Raw genomic sequence first — 20682 nt, 5'->3', positions numbered from 1 at the left:
TTGAACTTACTGTGCAGGGGGAGATGATGGACTCCTGCCTAGCACATGTAGAGTTGTGCAGTGTCAGCACTACAAGTAGAGCTGCTAGCAAGTGCTTTGAACTTGTTGTGAGGAGGGAGCCAGTCATTTCCACTGCCTGGCCCCCTGCAGACCCCCAGAAAATCCTGGTTGGATACCTTATGGTGCCCTGGTCTCCATGCTGACAACCAGCTATGCCAGGGCTGCCCCTCTCTTAATGTTGACAATCTGGCCACCTTCGATTTAAGGTGCCATACAAGCAACTCACAAAGACGTTCTGCATTGTGTGTGGAACATCTCTGTGGCTGGTTTGCCATTTTATACCACCACAGATTTGCTGAATATGTGGTATGTTGCCATTTGTGGTGCAGTTGACACATGAAATGCACCATAAATGTAACACCTCTCAGAGGCCACACAGTTCTGTTGTACTTGATCCGCTTATTACTAGGAGTTTTGGAGTGCTTCCAAATTAAACATAATTGGCTGCTTGGTCGACTGTGTGAACAAAGGAGCAATAGCACAGTGGAGACGAATATTAATAAATCTATGCCCAATAAATTAAACATTTTTTAATCTGGAGGACTAGATAATTTGCACCTGACAGTTTTTAATAGAAATGTCAGGGGAGTTCTGAGTTATTGATGTTTATTTTAACAATTTTTGAATACTGCAAGAGTACCAAGGAACTGGGGGGAAAAGCCTTTGTTTCAGTTTTTAAGTAGGGCAAACAAGATGGTCCAGGTTATGATAATCTAGCTAGCCTGACATCAGTCCTGGGCAAACTCAAGAAAGGCCATCAGGAAAATATATGGGATGCAAAGAATAAAGAATTGAAGGGCAGTAGCATCATTAATTCCAGATACCATAATTTTAGGGAAGATGCATCTTTCCAGACAAACTTGATAATATTTCAGATGAGATTACATTTTAGTAGATAAAATTAATAAATTATTTAGACTTCTGTAATGCATTTGTCCTCATACCACAAACCATTCTAATAATAATAAAAAAAGAATACATGATACAAAATCAATGTAGAACAGTTTTAAAGATTTAAACACTAGCTAACTGACAGGTCTCTAAAAGTAATTGTATAAGTCCACGTGCGTGTGCACCCCCCCCCCTTTCATCCACTGGAAATGAAAATCACAGGTACGTTTAAGGTACAGTAGTATTAGCTTTTTGGTGCAGCATCAGGGGAACCATTATGGGAACCTAGAAAGTATTGAATTCAAAGGCAAAATATTCATTAGTTGAAGTAGGGCCAAAATTGCATCCTTTCTTCCTCCTTCCATCCATAATTTTAAAATGTTTTTTAAATGTAAAACTTTTCAGAAAAATACTACAATAATGATTCAGCCTCTAGAAAACTTGCCTTATGTTGACTGACTAATAACCAAGAAAAATCTGAGGTGACTTGCTCACAGTTTTTAAGTATCTACAGAGAAAGATTTCTTATCATTAAAGGGCTCTTCAATATACCAGGCAAAGACATTACAAGATCTACTGAGCTTGAATCTTGAATTAGACAAATGAAGATTGAAAATAAAGAACAGATTGTAATGTGAGCATTTTAACCACTGTGATGGTTTATCTAAAGATACAGTGGTTTCTCCATCACTTGGACTGAAAGTAATTTCATGCCAATGAAGAAAGATACAGTCAGTGCATTTGGCTCTAGCCCTAAATCTGTTCTAAGGACCTACTCCTTGCTTTAATAGTGCTATTGGTATGAGTAACATAAACACATATCTATATATTTGCAGTACTGGAGTCTGTTTGGGAAAAGTATAACTCAAAAAAGATTTCAGTAATTATTGTAAGCATTTTAAACATTTTAATAACTTCTGATTTGAATGATCTCTGGGGATTTATGGTAACAAAACAGCTACTGCCATATCAGTGTGGGATGTGATGCTAACGTTGTCATCTTTGCTCCATTCCCCGTCCCCAAAAAGTGGTGTTGTATGAAAATATTTGTATATATTATCTCAGGGGTTTTCAACCTTTTTCAATAAGTGTACCCCCATAAGAGTACCCCTGGGGGCGCTGAGAAGCTGGGCACTGAGCGGGGGCATGGTGACCCTGTTCTCGCCCCACCCTGGCCCTGCTCCTGTGAGGCAGTGATGTGGGGTGGTGATGCTCCATCCCGCCCACCCCTGCATACCTCTTGGGACCTTTCAAAATTTCCCCTAGGGATACGGGTACCCCTGGTAGACAACCCCTGTATTATTTGAATGCAAGAAGTGGTCTTCAGAAAGAAGCTGTGAAATCAGTACTGTACTTTAGTTCAGACTAATACAATGCGTTTAAGGGGAGTAATATGTCAGAATGGAAAGACACTTCAAAGGATTTAAGTTGCCGTATTTGGGATCAGCTGAAACTTCTAATTGATCCAGGAGGAAATAATGCTTGTGTTAACTTATTCAAATCTTGTTAACAATGTTTCAGAACTCTTACATTAAAATCTGGGTCTTGCCTCAAGGAAATGAATATCAATAGAAAGATCTGATGGTATTATAACTCCAAAAATGTTCGTGCTTTTAGATTTAAAGCATTATTAAATGTCATTTCTTGGAGTGGAATTCAGTTTCAAATGGGTGTAGTATCAACAACTGCTATTTTCATTTAACCAGGGCTCTGTTTATTGTTGCATGGTAGCCTTGCAGAATAAAGACTGCACTATATAGTGATGAAAGGGAAGAACTAGAGAGGCCCTGGTATCCTTTGGCTAGCTATGAAATCCCAGGTCATAGAAACCCCAAATCTTCTCAAGTAGGATACCCAATACCAATTGCATGAACACAATTTTGAGCCATTGTGAAATATAGGACTGCAGGCCAGAATATGATCAGTGTTTTACTATAAAATATTTGTAAGAGATGACAAAATTTCAATAACATGAATGTATCAAACACTGTTGAAAGGTGCAGCTGGTCCAACAAGAGCCAAGCAGTAGGAAAGTCTCAGTAAAGTTAGTAATCATGTGCAAATATCAATAAATGGAGTTTGGATGTTTTAATTGTTTAAAATTTTAATTTTAGGGACAGGTAAATTAGTTATTAGAATTTTACGTTTGGATTATGACAAATGTCAAAAGAGCAGATTCGAAATCAGGAGACTGAGGGATAGATGAAAGTGTGTGTGTGTGTGTGTGTGTGTATCAGTAAAAAAGCCTGCTTTGTTGTAATTAAAGCCCTAGTTCTTGGGAAACAATTGCTTAAAAAAATTATTTACCTTAGGGTAGGTAGAGATGTCCTTGGCTATAGAGGTACTCTATTGTATAATCTGATTCAACATGGCTCTTAAGTGAGTAGTTCCATTGATTTTTAATGGAACTACTACTGTATACTTTAAATTTAGGCAAATGTTATATTACCTTGCTGGATCCAGAGCTCTTGGTTGGTACCAGTCAAGAGTTTTATGAGACAATATACTGCTATTGGGTAGTAGGCTGGTACTGACTTAATGTTTTTAAATAACGATTCCCGTTATAAATTGAATAGAAAAAACATCTGTCCCAGTAATGATTTCTGGTAAAAAGTCTGATTTGCTTTTGGAAATTAATTTGCTGTATAATAATCCCTTATGTAGATGATAATTTAAAAAATTATTTTAAACATGAAAATCAACACAGCGCTAGAAAAAGTACATTATAGAACAAGGGTACTCTAAAAGTAATTATTATACTGGATACGGTAGTGGATTTTGTAACCACCATTTCAGTGATTTTTGTTGTTGTTGTTATTTTGGTTTGTGCTTTATAAAACACACTTATAGACTATGTCAGCAATGTTCTTCCTCAGTTGCTATTGCAAAGACTATTTTTGCAGTTTATCACAAAATGCCAGATTTGCTCAGCATGTAATTTAATCTTATGCTTGGAAGCATCCACATTACTGGGTTATCATGAAATTATTCTTTAATAAAAATGTATGCTTTGTGATCTATATTTTATTAATTTGGTGAGTCAGTTTATCGATTGTTGCAGACGCCATGAATGTATAATTTGTCACAGTTATTGGTTGCCTGTCAGCAGTTACTAGCACCACAGAGTTCTTGGCTCTTGGGGCACCTTAGAAATATATCTTTCTTGATCTGCAAAAGAAAAGCTTTCTACTGTAAATTGTCATCAAGACTTTCTGTTGATACCACCTTCATCATGTATTACCCTGCATTAGGAGAACACTGTAAACACATGAGTAATATGACCTGTTCAAGTAGGAGTTCTTGACAAATGTAATTTTGATTCTGGTCTTCTCCCCCACCCCCCACTGCCACTTACTTTTTTCTGGAAGGAGGTGGAAGGGATGTATCATAAAGGAGAAAAACTCGAGTTTTTTTCATTCTTTTGTTCATTCCAAACCTGTGAGAGATTGTGGTCATTAGACTATGAAACACAAAGAAAATGATGAACTTTTGTATTAATTTTCCTCTGATTGGTAGCTTTCTGGTTTTAAAATTGATCATTCAGGAGCTGTGTGTATTGAATAATTCATTTTTAGAATGAGCTATTAGTGGATGACGTTTTACGGAGAAGGGATCTAATATTGAATGTGTAGTGTCTGATTTGTAAAAACCAGAAAAAAAATTGGTAATGCAGGTATTTTTTCTTATGTTGCTAGTATTTAGCTTATTGGTTAAGAAGATGTTTCATATTATTTAGAAATTTCCACGTAGTAGGTAACTAAACTGCATTCTGTCACTATAATGCCTTTCTTTAAAAAAAGGCCAAGTTGGATGTATTGCATAATCTGTTAGAATCTGTACCTGTTTTCCACACATTGATATATATACATATATATATATATTTTTTTTTTTTTAAATGTGGTAAGCAGCCCCTATGTTCTTTCTTCTGATCCTGAATTTTATTTGGATTTAAGTTTTAATTTTCTCCATAAACTGACCTTTATGCGCTTCCCTAAATATTTGCTGACTCTGACACTACATGGGAATCAGTGTTCATTTTCAGTACAGAGAGTTCTTTTCTCTATATATATATATAATGCAACTGCAGCAGGGCCTCCCAAAGTTTTTATATAAATGTGTGTGTGTGGATGTGTGTGTGTGTGTGTGTGTGCGCGCGCGCGTGCGTGTGTGGGTATAATATTTATATGTACTGGTAATATACATATCATGTAGGACGTGAAAGATTGCATGCTGAATCTCGTACCAAAAAGAATCTCGGTAGAGAATATTAAGGCAGGCTTTTATTTTTCAATCTTGTCTAGTTTATAGTGTATTAGCCATCTCTGAGAGGGGCTTTTTATTTCCCCTCCCCCAGCCTTTTGCTTTCTGACTGAGTAATGAGCTATGATATGGTTGGATAGCATCCAATGTTAGGTGCTTGTGATTGGCTAAGTTGGAATGCCTGTATACACTGATTGGTCTTGAGCCGCTTTGCTTCATATTTTCACAAGCACTAGCATATTCTGGTAGAAAAACTGAAGGTGGGGATGCAAGGTTTGTATCATTTTATCTTCTCTTTTCATTCTTTCAGATACATGATCAGCAGTAAATGGTCTCCTGTGATTGTCATAATGAGGCTGAATTCATTTTTATGATGTGAAAAGCTTTGGGTGGGGTGCCTCTGATCCCACGCTGGGCAGTTCTGCTGCGAGTGTGTTATAAGAGGATGAAAAGGGGGTGGCTTGTATATTTAATAAGCACAAGCTGTGCCAGGATTGAGCTGTTATTTTCTGCTTTTCTGAACTCTGAGGCACAGGTTTGTCTGCATAAAAGGACATATCCTGATTTGATCCATTGTTGTGAATCAGAGGTCATAAATATTTTTCATGCGTTTGGAAATGCATCGATTTTTTTAAAGGGATTCTTTGTTGTATGAATAGAAACCCTTTATGTAAATGTCCGTATGAGGATATACAAAGGCTATTGTTCAGCAGAAGTTTGTGCAGGGAGCTTGCCTCTAGGGCAGGACTGGGACAGCCCCATGCAGAACGATAACAGGAGCTGATTTCTTCCTCCTTGTTCAGAGCATATATTACTAAAATGTGAAAGGCTAACAACAGGGTTTAATTAAACTCTTTTTATGGGGGGGACCCATTGTGATTTTTATTTGGAAAAAAACCAACTATTTATAGTGTCTTTGGTTCCAATTTGCACTAGTGTCCTGAGGAGATATTGTATGCCCAATTTGGATATTATTGTATCGTCTTATTTAGTGTTAGTACCACACACCTTCAGGGGTAGAAAATTGACCAAAAATAACTTTATGAAGGCTGAATTCATTAGTGCTGTGTATATTTTAAAGCGGAGAGTAATTTAAACTGTAATTTGACCACACATAGACACTTTGCTGGAAAACCAAATTCCTTTAACTGCTATGTTGAAAATGGGTTTTGCAGTTTCACATTGTGTACTTTTTCTATAGAATCTGATAACAATTTACAGTTTGTTAGAAATTAACTTGTTTGTTGTTATCTGAATGCATCTTACCTTTATTTAAACTTGAAACAAACTCCAAAAATAAAAATAAAACAGAATAGAAATTTTAAAAGTTTGCTTGATTTCTTGTTGTTGTTCTGACTTGTTGCAAGTCCATTTTATAGTATGAGGACAAATGCTATATATGGCACCTATGTTTTGTACCTTATTTCTGGTTTTGTCATTTTTTTCTGGAGAGTTGGATGGTAAACTGGCGAGATGATGTTAATAGTGTTTATTATACATGCATGTCATATGAATAAATATGTTCTTTCAATGAGCTTTATGCTTTTTGACCTGTCATCTTATAGGAAGGTTAGTTCTGAAATGGGTATTTTTTAAGGAATGAAATATTTTAAATATTTTGTAGCATCATACTTTGTCTGGCATTTTAATTTTGTTTTGCAGTATAGGTGACTGTGAAAGCATATATTTAAACTCATTTAGTATCCTCAAACTTGGGTATTCTGTTAGAGCAAATGTAATCTCAATCCTTTGTTATTCAATCAGCACTCATACCATTTCAGTGATATTCCCAGACACAAGAAATGGTTGAAGTTGCATTGCATTCACAAATTGATTTCTATGACACGTGCCAAATATAACTTATCCACATTAAGGGCCTAAGCCTGATAGTCTTTTCCAAGCCACTGAAAACATGACTTACTGGGGTTTTAATGTGCCCAAGTTAGGAAACGGAGGTAAATATGTGGCTTTGTTGAAATCACTTGGAGCTTTGCCATTGATACTTTAGAGCCGGTATTTACCCCTAGCAATTTAGGGCCAGATCCTCAACATTCTTGTTAATAAGCTGTCCATTAATTTTTACTTAATTACTCAAAATTGTGTCTAAATACCTTTGTGGATCTAGGCCTGACATTTTTCCTGCACCTAACCCTTTGCTTTGGTTCATAGCTTGGGCCAATGTGGTGCAGCAGTGGAGGCACTCTATGGCTGCGAGTGTAGACATTTTGTTCCCCAGGGACAAGTAGCAGTGGCGCACCTTGTGCCACTACTACTTGTCCCTGGGGAGTGCCTGTGCACTGGCGCATGGCGGGTTACCCCAGGCGGGGTAGGGATGGGTGAGCCCTGCAGGCCCCAGCATCTTGCCTGGGAGCTGGGGAAGCTGCAGCTGTGCCGCATCTGCATCTGGGAGCCTGGCGAGCAGCTGGAGTGTGGCTCTGGCCAGCCAGGCTCCAGTTTTGGGCAGTGCTCACTGCTACCACCTGTGCTGCCCCACTTTTTTCCACATGGATTTTTTTTTTTACCCTGGGATCTCCCGGGGTCAAGCCCCTGCCCCCCACACTGCAAGGGAATACCTGAACGTGCAGTGTGTAGTGCCACAGACAGGTCTGCCGTGCTTGTCTGGACATGGCCTATAGTTTTTATTCCCGTCTCAGAGTGGGAGCAGACTCTGCACTTCTTCCCCCTGCAATAAGCATGGTGTGGGAAGTAAGCCAGAGACTCTGCACTGCTGCAGATTAACTGATCCTAACCTCTTATGCAGTCTCAGCTGTGCACTGGTAACAGGGAACCAAACTGTCCAGTGGAAGTGTACCTTCCTGTAATATCAAAATGATGTGCCTTTTATAAAGTAACAGTAATAAATGACAGGAGCTGCACCTGTTCCATTCATTTATTATGAATTAAATGTTTTATTTAATACCTCTCAGGTTTCTTCTATTTAGTGTTAAAGCAGATGACATTCGCGTTCAAAGAAAACAGAGTTATTTCATTAGTTAAAGGGTAAAACCCCATAACATTTAGCACATAGGCTGTATTTAATATACATTAGCATTCTTTTTGTCTATGTACTTGCATAAAACAGTCCTTTCAGAATTTCTTCAAAGACTATCAAAAAGAACACTGTAAGCAATGATATGTTTGGGAGATTTCTAGTGCAAGTGGAAAATGAGTGAATAAAGGGCTAGTAGCTGCTTTGCCAGGAAGAAGCAGCAGGTTGCTTCTCTGCCCCTGGAGCCCTGCTTCAGTACTTGGAGCAGTATATGCTGACGCGTGCATTGTGGGAGGAAGGGAGCAAAACTGTAGCTGTTCCTGCTCACCTGTGTGAGAGAGGAAATATCAACTCTGCAAAGCTTGCTTCTCCTTCTGGGCTGTTGCCCAGGACATGGGTACCTGTAAGGCCATGATAGTTTGGCATAAAGTTATATATTTGCTCTCTCACACACTCGCACACACAGCAATACGTTGTTGTTGTCTAGATTTCGAATTTGACATTAGTAATGATGTCTTGAACTCCTCTTCTCACCCAAGCATTCAGTTAAAGTATTGAGAACATCTGATGTACCTAAAGGAATGGCTGCTATGCTAAGAGTTCAGAGGAAGAAACAGCAGTTTCCTTTACTTTCCAAATAAGATGAATAAAAAAGATACTATATATTTTTCCTTAGGTATACTAGGCACTAGTAAGATCTAATTAATATTTACTTTTCCAAAATATCAGTCATGAACAGAAAAAAATAGGTTAGAAGTAATATTTCCAGCCAATTGTATAATCTCGGTAATTGTCTCCCACTATAATACTAGGATCATAATTTAGGCTTCAGATCATTCAATGATCTCCATATGGGCACAGAGGTTCAATTCTTATGGAGCTCCTTGTAGGATCAAGGCCTAAGCAAATGCATAATTTAATTTACAAGTGATCTGATTGAGATGGTACTCACACAATCAAAGGTACCCATATGCTTAACTGTTTTCAGGATCTAGGACATAATTGGAGTTAGGGTAGGGGGTTGTTTGTTTTTATTTTTTGTAGCTGGCAAGGTTATTAGATAACTGCTTTCTATTATACATGATACTAGTTGATGTTTGTGATTTCTTTATGTTAATTTTGCTGGTAAGTTTCATCTATATATGCAGTGTTAATTTTAGAAGTATATGTGTAAATACGGAAGTTGCCATGTTAACTTAGAACAGCCTGGCCAGTAATTACGTTCTGTGATTTTTATAAATGCATAGAACAATCACAGACTATTGAGGTTAAAAGTTTTTAAAGATTTGTGATTCTCCTGTTTCATTTAACAGTCATGTGTTAATGTTATCACCAACCTCTATCTCAGATGTTACCAATTTAGGATAAAATGTAATATATTAAATTTTTTTATGTTAGGTTTTTTCTAAGTGGAAAAATAATTTGAGTAGTACAAGGAGCTTTATGGTCCTTTTGTCACAATTTACTATGCTTATGAAAAATGAATTTACATAACATCTGTCTTTGAGGGCTTGTGTTTCTGTCTGCTTCATTTGGAAAGCTGGAGCATTATATCAAGAACATTACGGCAGGAATGGTATAGTGGGGTGGATGGTGGGGAGAGCATTTGGAGACTGGGGAGCCAAGGAAATTAAAAACCAGTGTTCAGGGAGTATTTTATTCATCTTTATGCATAAGTTTCCCATAATGTCAAAAATGTTATGCAGTAGATGCATGCACTTTTCAATATGAAAACCATTTCTATTTCAGTTGCTCCCTCAGGCCTCACAATTTTCCCAACATTTTGTTGCTCCTTTCCCCTTTAATTCCTTCTCCTGAATATCCTCTGGCCTGTACCCTACCTCTTACATTCATAGCTGATGACTTACTAAGGAGTGCAGAATGGCTGCAACTGTGAAGCTCCAGTGGAGCAAATGGCCTTGTTCTGATGCATGGAAATTAGGGCTAGGTATGTATGTTATACATAATCCTCACTAAGGAATCAGAATTTGAACTAAACCCATAACCATACAGAAGTTCAGGGCAGAACCGGTCTAAGTCCTAGATTGATATTGAATCTAGTTAGTTTGCTGTCCTCTGGCATCCCAGGGTCCTTTGTGGGCTCCTGCTAATCCCTCCTCATAGGGAATTGTGCTGGAACATGGCCCATGCTCGGCTACTCTGGCTGAGCACCCAGCTGGTCCCACCCCTGTGCTCTCATAGAGCAGAGTCAGCTCCATACCTGACTATGACAGGGTGAGGAGGGGTGCTAGCTTGTCCCCTCTAGCCCACTTGTCCCCCCTTAGTCCATGCCCACTTGTGGGGGGGATGGGGGTCCCTGGATCCCACCCAGGGACCTCTACACCCCATGCGAATGAATTCAGAACCAGGGAGCAGGATGTGCAGCTCCCTCCATTGCGTGTCTGCAGCTGACAGATGCCTGTGGCTGATAGAGGACTGGCAGGGGAGGGGGTCCATGTGCCTGGCAAGCAGTCAGGGGTGGCCTGGCTGCTTGGTAGTGCTTGGAGGTGTGCAAAAGCACCCCCAACCTGCTGGCCTTGGCCAGTGCAGGCAGCCTGAGTATCCCTCCCTCCTCCCATCAAAGGGCAAACTTGTGTTCTGTTCACTACTGAACTAACCTAGTTCACTTAGAGAAACCTGCAAAAGTTTGTTTGAATCTGTCTTGGGCTTTTTGAATATCTGTACCTAACCTGGAGGAGGAAGTCTTTCTGGGTGTCACCTAAAGTGTTCAGGGAAAGGCATTCCAGTGAGGTCAAGCCAGATAGTTCCAGGATATGGAATTTATCAACACGGCTTATACCTTCTTGTGCCCCTTCTTTGCATGGCATGAATGCTCAGTCTACTACTTAAGGACTACTAGGTTTTCAAGTACATAGGGTTGAGTATAATTTTCTTTATTTATAATATATAAAACAGTAAATATGCACACACATACTTGCTTCACTTATTTCATAGATTTCATAGACATTAGGAAGATCATCGAGTCCACCCCCTGCCCCAGGGGCAGGAAGTCAGCTGGGGTCAAAGGATCCTAGCAAGATAAACACTGAAATGGTTCTTAAAAGAGTCCAGAGTAGGTGCTTGCACCACCTCTGGAGGGAGTCTATTCCAGGACTTGGGGGATTAAACGGTTAAGAAGATTTTCCTTATATCCAGCCTGAAATGGAATTTGTGACTATTTGACCTTGTTGTCCCTTTCGGCGCTCTGCTGATGCACGCCCCTTATATACTTATAGGCATTCACCAGGTCCCCCCTGAACCTGTGCTCTTCCAGGCTGAAGAGTCCCATGGCTCACAGCCTGTCACCATAGGGCCTGTTCTCCTGCCCCCAGTCCATGCGTGTAGCTCTCCTCTGGACTCTCTCAAGCTTTTCCACATCCTTTTCAAGTTGTGGAGCCCAGAATTGGATGCAGTACTCCAGCTGCGGCCTCACCAAGGCCGAGTACATCGGGAAGATGACATCCTGGGATTTGCTTGAGAAGCATCTATGGATGCAAGCCAGAGTTTTGCTCGCTTTACCAGCTGCAACATCACATTGGTGGCTCATATTATATTGTGGTCAGTCATGACCCCCAAGTCCCTTTTGGCCGTGGTGCTAGCAAGCGTAGCACTGCCAAGCCTATAAGCGTGCTGCAGGTTTTTTTCCCCAAGGTGGAGTACCTTGCATTTTTCAATGTTGAACACCATCAGGTTTTCATCCACCCACTTTCTGAGTCTGTTGAGGCTGGCCTGGATCACCAGCCTATCCTCCGGTGTGGACGCTCTACCCCAAAGTTTGGTGTCATTGATGAACTTGGTCAGTCCGCTTCTGATACCAGTATCTACATTATTCAGTATTATAATCATCAATTCTTTATTTGTTTATATTTTGATAGCACATAGAAGCCCCCACCCCTCACTCTGATGTGACCTCTGCTCCTGCAAGGCTTGCCCCAGTGCCAGCTTGGCTTGTCACAGACAAGGATTCCCATTATGCATGGTGCTATACAAACAAAGCAAAGAAGACTGGAGTTTCCAAGCTTACAATGTCAGACAAGAAACAGCAGATGGAAAGAAATGGATGGGGGGAGCACAGGGAAACAATGGCAGAATACTGGTTACTGTGATGGGCACTGGTCTCTACACACTAGGAGTGTAGGTGCTGTCAAGTTTCTTGTAAGTACTAAAACAATGTAAAGCTTTCCAGATGGATTTAAAGGAAAACAAGCAAGTGGCTTTGAGGATGTTCGAGGAGCTTCTCTTAAGTGTGAGGGGCTCATCAGGAAAAGGTATGAAGGTATTTGTTTGAATCAGAGGTAAAATAGGCCAGGATGGGCCTTGATAATGATTAGAGCTCTCAACTCCCAATCTTCATATGCCACCTCTCCTTTTTTGATTGTAAGTTTTTGCGGGGCAGGGACAATATTTTCATACATGTTTATACGGTGCATGAGGCCTCTGAGCCTGACTGAAGTCTTTGGATGTTGTTGTAACATGCAAATTGTGGGGGATGTAGCATGTAGTAGGGATATTCTTTACTGTTTGTGGAAATCATTTTTCTGAAAGGTGCACAATAAATAGCTCTTTAAATGGTACCTCTGATTAATTAAATGATACAGCGTTATAGTGGAGATTTGGTGTGATGCATGGACAGCCTATACTGATGTGCATTATCTGAGAACTCAAACCAAGTGTGCTTATATTGTATAATTTGAGAAACATGGTATGAATTATATCATTAAAGGGTATAGCATAATCCACACACAGTAGAGGTAGAGAGAGGTAGTTGGACTTGTTAGTCTGAAGTCAGAGAGAAGGCAGGGAAGAGGTACTCCCAGAACTAGGCATAAGCAAGATGGGCACCGAGGCGGCATGCCAGGATCACCCTAATCCGTGCAGATTCCACATCCTAGCATCATTGCCAGGCCAGAAACTTCAAAACAGTTCTCAGCTGCTTTTGCTGTAAGAGCAACAGTGCCAGGCAGCAGAGCATGGACAGCGGCAGCAGTTCAGCCAGGACTGTTTCAAAGTCCCCTGCTTTTGGACCCATGCCTACTCACCCCCATGTCTCGAGACCTGTGCCTCCACTCCACACCCTGCCTTCTGCCCGCACCCCCACCCCTCACTCTCATGTGACCTCTGCTCCTGCAAGGCTTGCCCCAGTGCCAGCTTGGCTTGTTATGCCACTGGGTGCAGCTTTAACTGAATCGGAGATTCATAAGCTTTCATGAACAGCCTCTCAGGGCTTTGTCATGGGTTATCTGAAAACCGACATGCAAGCACTTAGAACAGAAGCATTCATCTAGTATCCTCTAAACATTTTAAAGATAAGCCACTCAAAAAGAAGTTTATCTTGGAAATGTTTTCCCCATGCCCTTCCAGGATATTGTTTGAATGATTGGGGCAGTAAAACACTTTACTTTCATTCCTCCGTCATCCCAAGGTTCACAGCTCCCAGCCACTCTACCCATTCTCACTCTACTGCTCCCCCCCCGCCACTCCTTCCCACTGAGAGTGACTCCTGAGTGGCTTAACTGCAGAAACCATGGAGCTGGGAAAGCCTGCTTCCCCAGGTCGCAAGATCTCGCTGCTGGCACACTCAACATCAGTGAGACCCGAGAGCCCCAGGGAAGCTCTGGGGTTCTGGGGCAGCTAAGCTGTGGCTCTGCACTAGCACCTGTTTCATCAAGACCAGAGCATCTGGGGGAAGCTGCTTTCTTGGGGTGGTCTAGTCTAGTCTAATCTAGTCTAGTCTTGCTGACTCACGGTACCTCCGTGCTTGTTAGCGCACAGCTGCCATGGCCTGGCGAGACCAGAGACCGAGCAGCTTACCCGCAGCTCTCTGGTCTCACTTGAGCCTCTGGGGTTTAAGCCCTGCTCTCAGCGCAGAGCTGCGGCCTCGCTTTCAGAGAGCCCCGGGGAAGCTTCTTCTGAGCTACAAGCTTGCCTCCCATCCTCCTACCTGGCTGCTGTCTCCTGCTTGCCAGGCCCTCCAGCGGCAAGTCACAATTGTGCATGTCTGAAACAATGTGGAGCCTTCACCTATGACTGCTCTAAAACCTCCCTAAATTTGACATCGCTGTGCTCCATCGATTTCTGGCATTATAGAGGTAACCTGTGACAAAGAAATCCCTGCATCAGATGCTATGAAAGGGCATGCAGAGAGCAGATGGAGTGATTTTAAATAGAAAAGACAGAGAAGGGGATGGGAAGGGGAGAAGAAAGGAGAGAGGGCAGTGCTGAGAGAGGCCAAGTGGGTGAAGGGGACAAAAGCAGCACTCCCTTAGGGATAAAAGGGTCATAAAAGCTAATTCAGGTAATCGGGTAAGAATCTGTAGTCCCTGTATAGACCATACGTAGTACAGACCAGTCTGCTGACTTTTGGTTGCACACTGTCACGTTCAAGTTGATTTTTTAAAATTCTGTTCTAAGAACAGTTATTCTGAGGTCAGCGATGGGATGTCCATGTCCACGGAGGCTGAAGGAATAGATTTAAAGTTGCAAGTAGAAACTTAATTCCCCGATTCTTTGCTTAAGATCCTCATCCTTTTGCTGTTTTTTTAATTTTGTAATTAATGTTCCCTAATAAATTGGGTATGTTGTTCCTATCCAGCACACCATTAATATATGCTTATTGACTTGTCTTTTTCATTTATGTTCTGCTTTCTGCTGCAATCATAGTAACTAAGGAGGAAACAATTACTTTTCAGTATGTAAGCAGAGTAAAGCTAAATGGAAAAGTATCAGTTTGAACGCTGAAAAGCATTTCCCAAAATAGCTTCGATTATTTGATTTGGAACTGGTAAATATAGGTGGACATTGCTAGATAATGAGTCAGATACCACCATGTTTATTCATGGGGAAATCAATGAGGCGACTCATAAAGCAAGATTCACTCCAATGAAAGGGTGGCCATATTTGGCCTTGCCTGGTTTATTTAGAGATTTTTAGAAACTGAAATCAAATTAACATTATCAGCAGTCTATCATGATGAAAGGATGTAGTAAGAAATCCCTATTCATATATTTAGTTTAGTATTCTATTGACTGTTGACAGGCAGCTTTATTGCAAATTGTTATTTTATTGATATTTGCAAATTATTAAAGTATTTGATTTGTCAAGACATAAGCTTATTTGCTACACGTAGTTATCATTACAGAAAAGTATTGTCATATACTATGAGAGAAGCATTTTAGTCTGATAGCTAAAAATATGGGGGGAAATGTCAGAGCTTTAGTTAAATTTCCAGGTCTGCCATTGATTTAGGCAAATCTTTTAATCTTTCTCCGCTTCATTCTTTCCCATTTGTAGCACAGGAATACACATAGTACACAAGGTTTTAAGGCTTATTTAATGTTTCTGAGACACTTTGAGATGCTAACCATTAAGTGCTATACTGTTGTTCATGAGTGGATTCTCTGTTGTCTTGTGGTGCTGTATTTTTATTGTGACTTCAACATTTTTTTTTAAATCATAAACTTAAAAAAAATTAGAAGCAATCTTCTTTTGAAAACTACACACTTCAAATAGTCTGTGTGAAGGCTTAACTTTACTAAGTAAAATATTAGATTAGAAAGATAATATTAAAGTAATATACATTTATTGCCAAAGTTTTAAAGAAAGTTCAGCTGGTAGAAGTCGCAAATTAAGCATGTAGAACTAGAATAATTAGAAGTGGTTTTAGGCATCAGATGCCTTCTATAGGTACAGAGATTTTTTTCTATTTTTCAGCTAATTTATCTAGTTCATTTAATGTTGAAAAAGTGATTAGATGTTAACGGTGGAAACTACTAATTTTAATAACTTGAAAGGTATGATAACCAGGAATAGATGTTTCACTTGATAAACTATGGGTATTATTTCCTCTGTTTGATAAATCAGTTTTGAATGCAAACTCCATTAAGGTAGATTTATATAATCAATAATTTATAGTTATTTTTAAAATCGCTTTTAAAAGGATGTTTTTGTGCATTTTTCATTGAATTTCAGTTTCCATCCAACTTCGAGTTTGATACAACTCAGGAGTAAAAAAACCAATCAAACAAAAAGTAATCACCACCTAGCACATTACCGTTTTTAACATATAAAAAAAAATAACTTGTATAGATAATATATCCCTTTTCTTAGGGGCCAGGTGCAGGTATTATACTTTTACTAGTATAAGTGCCCGGAAACCAGTCTAAACCTTTAACGATATGAAAGTTCAGCGCACAGAGATTGGTTTAAAGATAGACCTGGATCGATGTGCACTCAAACATAATCGGTTTAGGTTGGAGTGGTGCATCAAACTTCTGCACTAGATCCCTTATCACTACATGTTAGGCTGCTGTCCTCGGGCATCCCAGGTGCCTTTTTGGCCTCCCGTTACCCCCCTCACAGGGAGGTGTGCTACCACTCGCCCTGCAATGAGCTGGTGCGGCCAAGCACCCACCCGGTCCCATATCTGAGCTCTCACAGAGCTGAATCAGCAGAGTTCCTGATCATGACGGGGGAGGGGGTACTCAGCCAGGCTCCCTGGGACTGTGCCCACTTATGGGGGATTTGGGGGACCCTGAGTGGGTGTGTGGGAGCCCACACAAAGCTTCTCATGCCCCCTGCGAACAGGCATAGCCGCAGAGAACATGCCTGGGCTGCAGGGGATGGGTGACCTACCTGCAGTTGACCGACCCTGTTGCTGATGACAAGGGAGAGGGAGGAGGCATGCTCCCCTGTGCCTGGCAGCCAACCAGGGGTGGCCCAGCTGCTCGGCTGTGCTTGACTGAGCTCTGCAGTCTCTCGCAGCCTGGAAAGCCCACTGGGAGGCGTGCAGGAATGTCCCCAACCTTGGCCAGTACAGGCAGCCCAAGTGCTCCCCTCACCAAAGGGTGAATGCATGTTCTGTTTGCTCCCAAACTAACTTATGCCACTTAGAGAAACCTGTGTAAGTCTGATAGATTCTGCCTCAGGCTTTTTGAACATCTGTACTTAGCCAGTGAGAAGCAATATTGAATTATACCAGCCAATGAGAATCAGGCTTTATTTAGGAAAACAGCTTGGTTTTCCATTTTTTGTTAAAACTGGTTACTTGAATGAAGAATTCCAGCTGGCTGCTTTAAATCATGACTAAGATTCCTGGTATTTCTTCATTTTAAATCAATCCATCTGCATTTTCTTTTCTTTATATATATATATGAAGTTGCTATTGACGATTTTAACATCATCACCATAGTTATAAACAAATTAGGAATGCTAATGTGGTTGTTCCAGCAATATTTTAATACAGATAAATAAGGTCTGGCAGAAGATGTTTCTAGTGTGTAGCCATGTGCTCCTATATCCTCTCAGCATATGAAGAATATTTGTAAAGGTATTCTTGGTTGAAGAGCATTTATGTTATGAAGCACTGAAGAGCTGGTAATTTTTGCCTTTTGCTGTTGTTGATTAGAAATGCTACTAAGAATAGTAACTGAGAATATTTAATAGATGATAGATAGCTGCAGCTACGCTGCATAGTTATGAGAGTTCCTGAAATGTTTTGTTCGTTTGTTGAGCTGCTTAACAAAAATAACTAAAGCATATACAAGACAAATTTACCTTCTATAGTGTGAGTCTTTTTGTTGTTGTTGTTGGAAAAATGTAGTCCTATGTAGTCCAATCCAATATTGCGGAAAAGGTTCCAAGGAAAAATTTCCAGAGGGATTTCACTGTAAAGAGCCTCCTAATGCTGTCCCAAATGCAGAAAGGAGGGTGGCTTTTGCCCTGTGTCCCCATGGACTTAACTAGAGACTTTTCACCTGATGTAACTGATGTTCTAAGACAGGGCAGGCAATTATTTTGGGCAGAGGGCTGCTTACTGAGTTTTGGCAAGCCATCGAGGGCCGCATGATACACAGCCAGGGGCAGATAAATATCAATTTTCTAAATTTTTTAGGGGCCCCGTGGGCTGGATAGAGTGGCCTGGCAGGCCGCATTTTGCCCACCCCTGTTCTAAGATGTGGTGGATCAGTTGAGAGCCACACCAAGCCAGAGCCATGCATCAAGAAGTCACATGCGTTGACATGATCGCTGGTCTCCAGCAGTAGATTTTGTTCGAAGCACACTGCCAAATCGTGCCCCAAGGGGACTCTCTAAAAGGGCTGTACTCTCTATTATCCTTAATGTCTCAGGAACAGAGGAGAAATGACATGCATCCTACATTAATCTCTCCACTCTTCCCTTTGGCCCACACGTGCTAAAGTATTTTCCAATAAGCATTCCAATAATTCGTGTGAACCAGTGCCAGAGGTGTGTTTTGTAGAAGTGGTTGAGCAATTGTCTCATTTTCTTTAGGGAGGGGAAAATCTCCATGTAAAGGTTCTGCTCTGTGCACTGATCACCATAGATGATTGGGCTTTAATTGGGCCTTAAATTGCACTTTCCCTGTTTTGCTGACACAGATGTACGTCTGTTACAGGTTAGTGGAACAATGACAAAACTGCTGTAAAATTATTTGCTGCAAATTAAAATAAGGGGGAAAATGGAGGGTTCATAACTCTCGGTGCTTTTATGTTTGTGTGTGTTTTTTTTTGGGTTTTTTGTTTTGTGGAGATTTTATGGTAGCCTGAAGGCACTTCCATGGAAACTAGGACTTTAAACACTATTATTTTTGCTTTGAAATACTTTGATATTTATACAAAGTATTAAATTACTATTGAAAATGATTTTTATCCCATCTGAACCATAGTTTGTTTGGTTTTTTTGCTTTCCTATCTTTGAGGTTTTTTCATGTTGGAAATAATTTCCAATTTCCATTGTAACACACTAGCATCATACTCTGAAACGAAAGAGCAAGGATCGGGTGTCCACCCTGCTCCTTAAGTTTACTATAGCTTGCTGAATTGCACAGAAATTTAATGCGGCACAATCTATAGGTACCCCCTTCAATGACTAATATGTCAACAGAGGCTTCATGTAAATCATTTGAATGACCTACATATGCACGTGTTTTCATGATTTTTGTGGGCCAAAACCAGGATCTATTTGTGCATTTTTATGTATTTGTCCTCATTCAGTTAACTGCTTGTTGCTAGCAGTTCTGGCACATCCCATTGCTCTCTGTAGAGTACATGCTGAGAAAAGCCTATTTCCAGAGGCAAACAGTTAATCCAGCTCAGAGTTGGATTAACTCTTGCAGTAGCTCATGATAAACATCTGTTGCAATATTCTCACATGGGAGCATTGCTTTCAAAAGTATTTAGTACACATTCTGAACACATTTACTGTGCTTGGGGGGTTTTTTTTGTCTGCCGTGCTTATAGAGTTGAACTCTTGAAGTCCGGCATAAAGTCAAGACAAACAGATATCTTATCTGAGCAGCCTGAGTAAAAGATAAAAATGATCTTATGGTGTCCAGGAAGACAACTTCTCTTTGAATTTAGCTGTCATGTCAGAGCCATCAAATATTTCTTATTGAAGCACAGGCAATAACAAAGAGACATGTGCATGTGTCTAGCAAAAATGAGCTTTGGGAGTCAACTTCTGGGAGTGCTGCCATGCGTGTCATTATTTTGGGCTTGTTTTTTTTAGAATAGTCAGTTGAGTCCTTTGGACAATGTTGGAATGAGCCATTTTCCACATAGCTCTCACAAAGCCCCGATTGACTTGTTGCTCTGTACTAGTGGGGAAAAGTGAGGTGTCATTTATACCTGGAATCTAAGTCTGCATGCAGTATTCAAAGACTTTGGCAAGTAGAACTGATTGAACTTTTGAGGAAAGTTTTTTCCGCTGAAGTCTCTTGGTGTATTAAAAAAAAAAGTCTAGATTGTTTAAGAGCTAAATAACAGTAATCTCCACTGTTTACTTCGAAAATTCGTTTTTCAAGAGTGGTTAGTTACTATATTTGAGAATCAGTGGTCAAAATGAATTTCAATAGGCTTATGCCAAAATGTCAGCAAATGACATGTCAACCCTTCCATTTTGCTGCTTTCAAAAAGAATGAAAAGTTAGAGACATATTTATATTTTTCAATTCTGAATGTTTCCTTATGAACAAAAGAAACATTAGTTCTGTTATGTTAATGGAAAGGGCACTTTTCTACCCAACCATGGAGAGACATTTTTCATTTTTACTTTCACTCATGTGGCTCAGTTTATTTATGGGCTCCCTATATTTATGATAGTTTAAAGCCTATTTCAAATCCAAGTGATTCAGTTCCCTCTGAGGAGGCAGATTTGATTCTGAATGTAATCAGAATTGATGATGCCTTGCCCATACTAAACCGACAGGTGTAGATCACAAAACAGAGGGAAGATTATGTGCAAGTTAGACTGCTGTTATAATTAGTTGTTGTATTCGTTATTACTTTTCTTCGACCAAAACAGAAGCGTTTGCTTAAGTGAATGACGAGTAGGGCCACTGATGTGGTGATGCTGGAGTTCTTCGATCCTCTGTGACCTTAAACGGTACTCCAAAAGCTGCCATGTGCAATGTCTCCTGCTCCTTCCTATCAGAGACTATTTAGTTGATAGAAAGATGAAAAGGGAAAT

At 40.3% G+C, this 20682-nt stretch overlaps 1 protein-coding gene across 9 annotated transcripts in view; it reads left to right on the top strand.

The window, feature by feature from the left end:
• Window positions 1-20682, top strand: part of CTBP1 (C-terminal binding protein 1) — a 434814-nt gene that overhangs the window by 180350 nt on the left and 233782 nt on the right. For 2 of the 9 annotated variants that reach the window (XM_090035377.1, XM_090035374.1), the window contains exon 1: window positions 5466-5484. The exons of the other annotated variants lie outside the window; for them this stretch is intronic. In XM_090035377.1, coding sequence (XP_089891503.1) covers window positions 5478-5484 — 7 coding nt within the window. In that variant the 5' untranslated portion in view covers window positions 5466-5477. Of the gene's footprint in view, window positions 1-5465; window positions 5485-20682 lie in introns of those variants that run through there. 9 annotated transcript variants of the gene reach the window in all.

This window comes from Crocodylus siamensis, chromosome 2 (assembly GCF_052110815.1).
Source record: "Crocodylus siamensis isolate JL-2025a chromosome 2, ASM5211081v1, whole genome shotgun sequence".
In the NCBI taxonomy this organism is placed as follows: Eukaryota; Metazoa; Chordata; order Crocodylia; family Crocodylidae; genus Crocodylus; species Crocodylus siamensis.
Note: the sequence above shows the minus strand (reverse complement) of the source record. Positions and strands in the feature narration are given on the sequence as shown.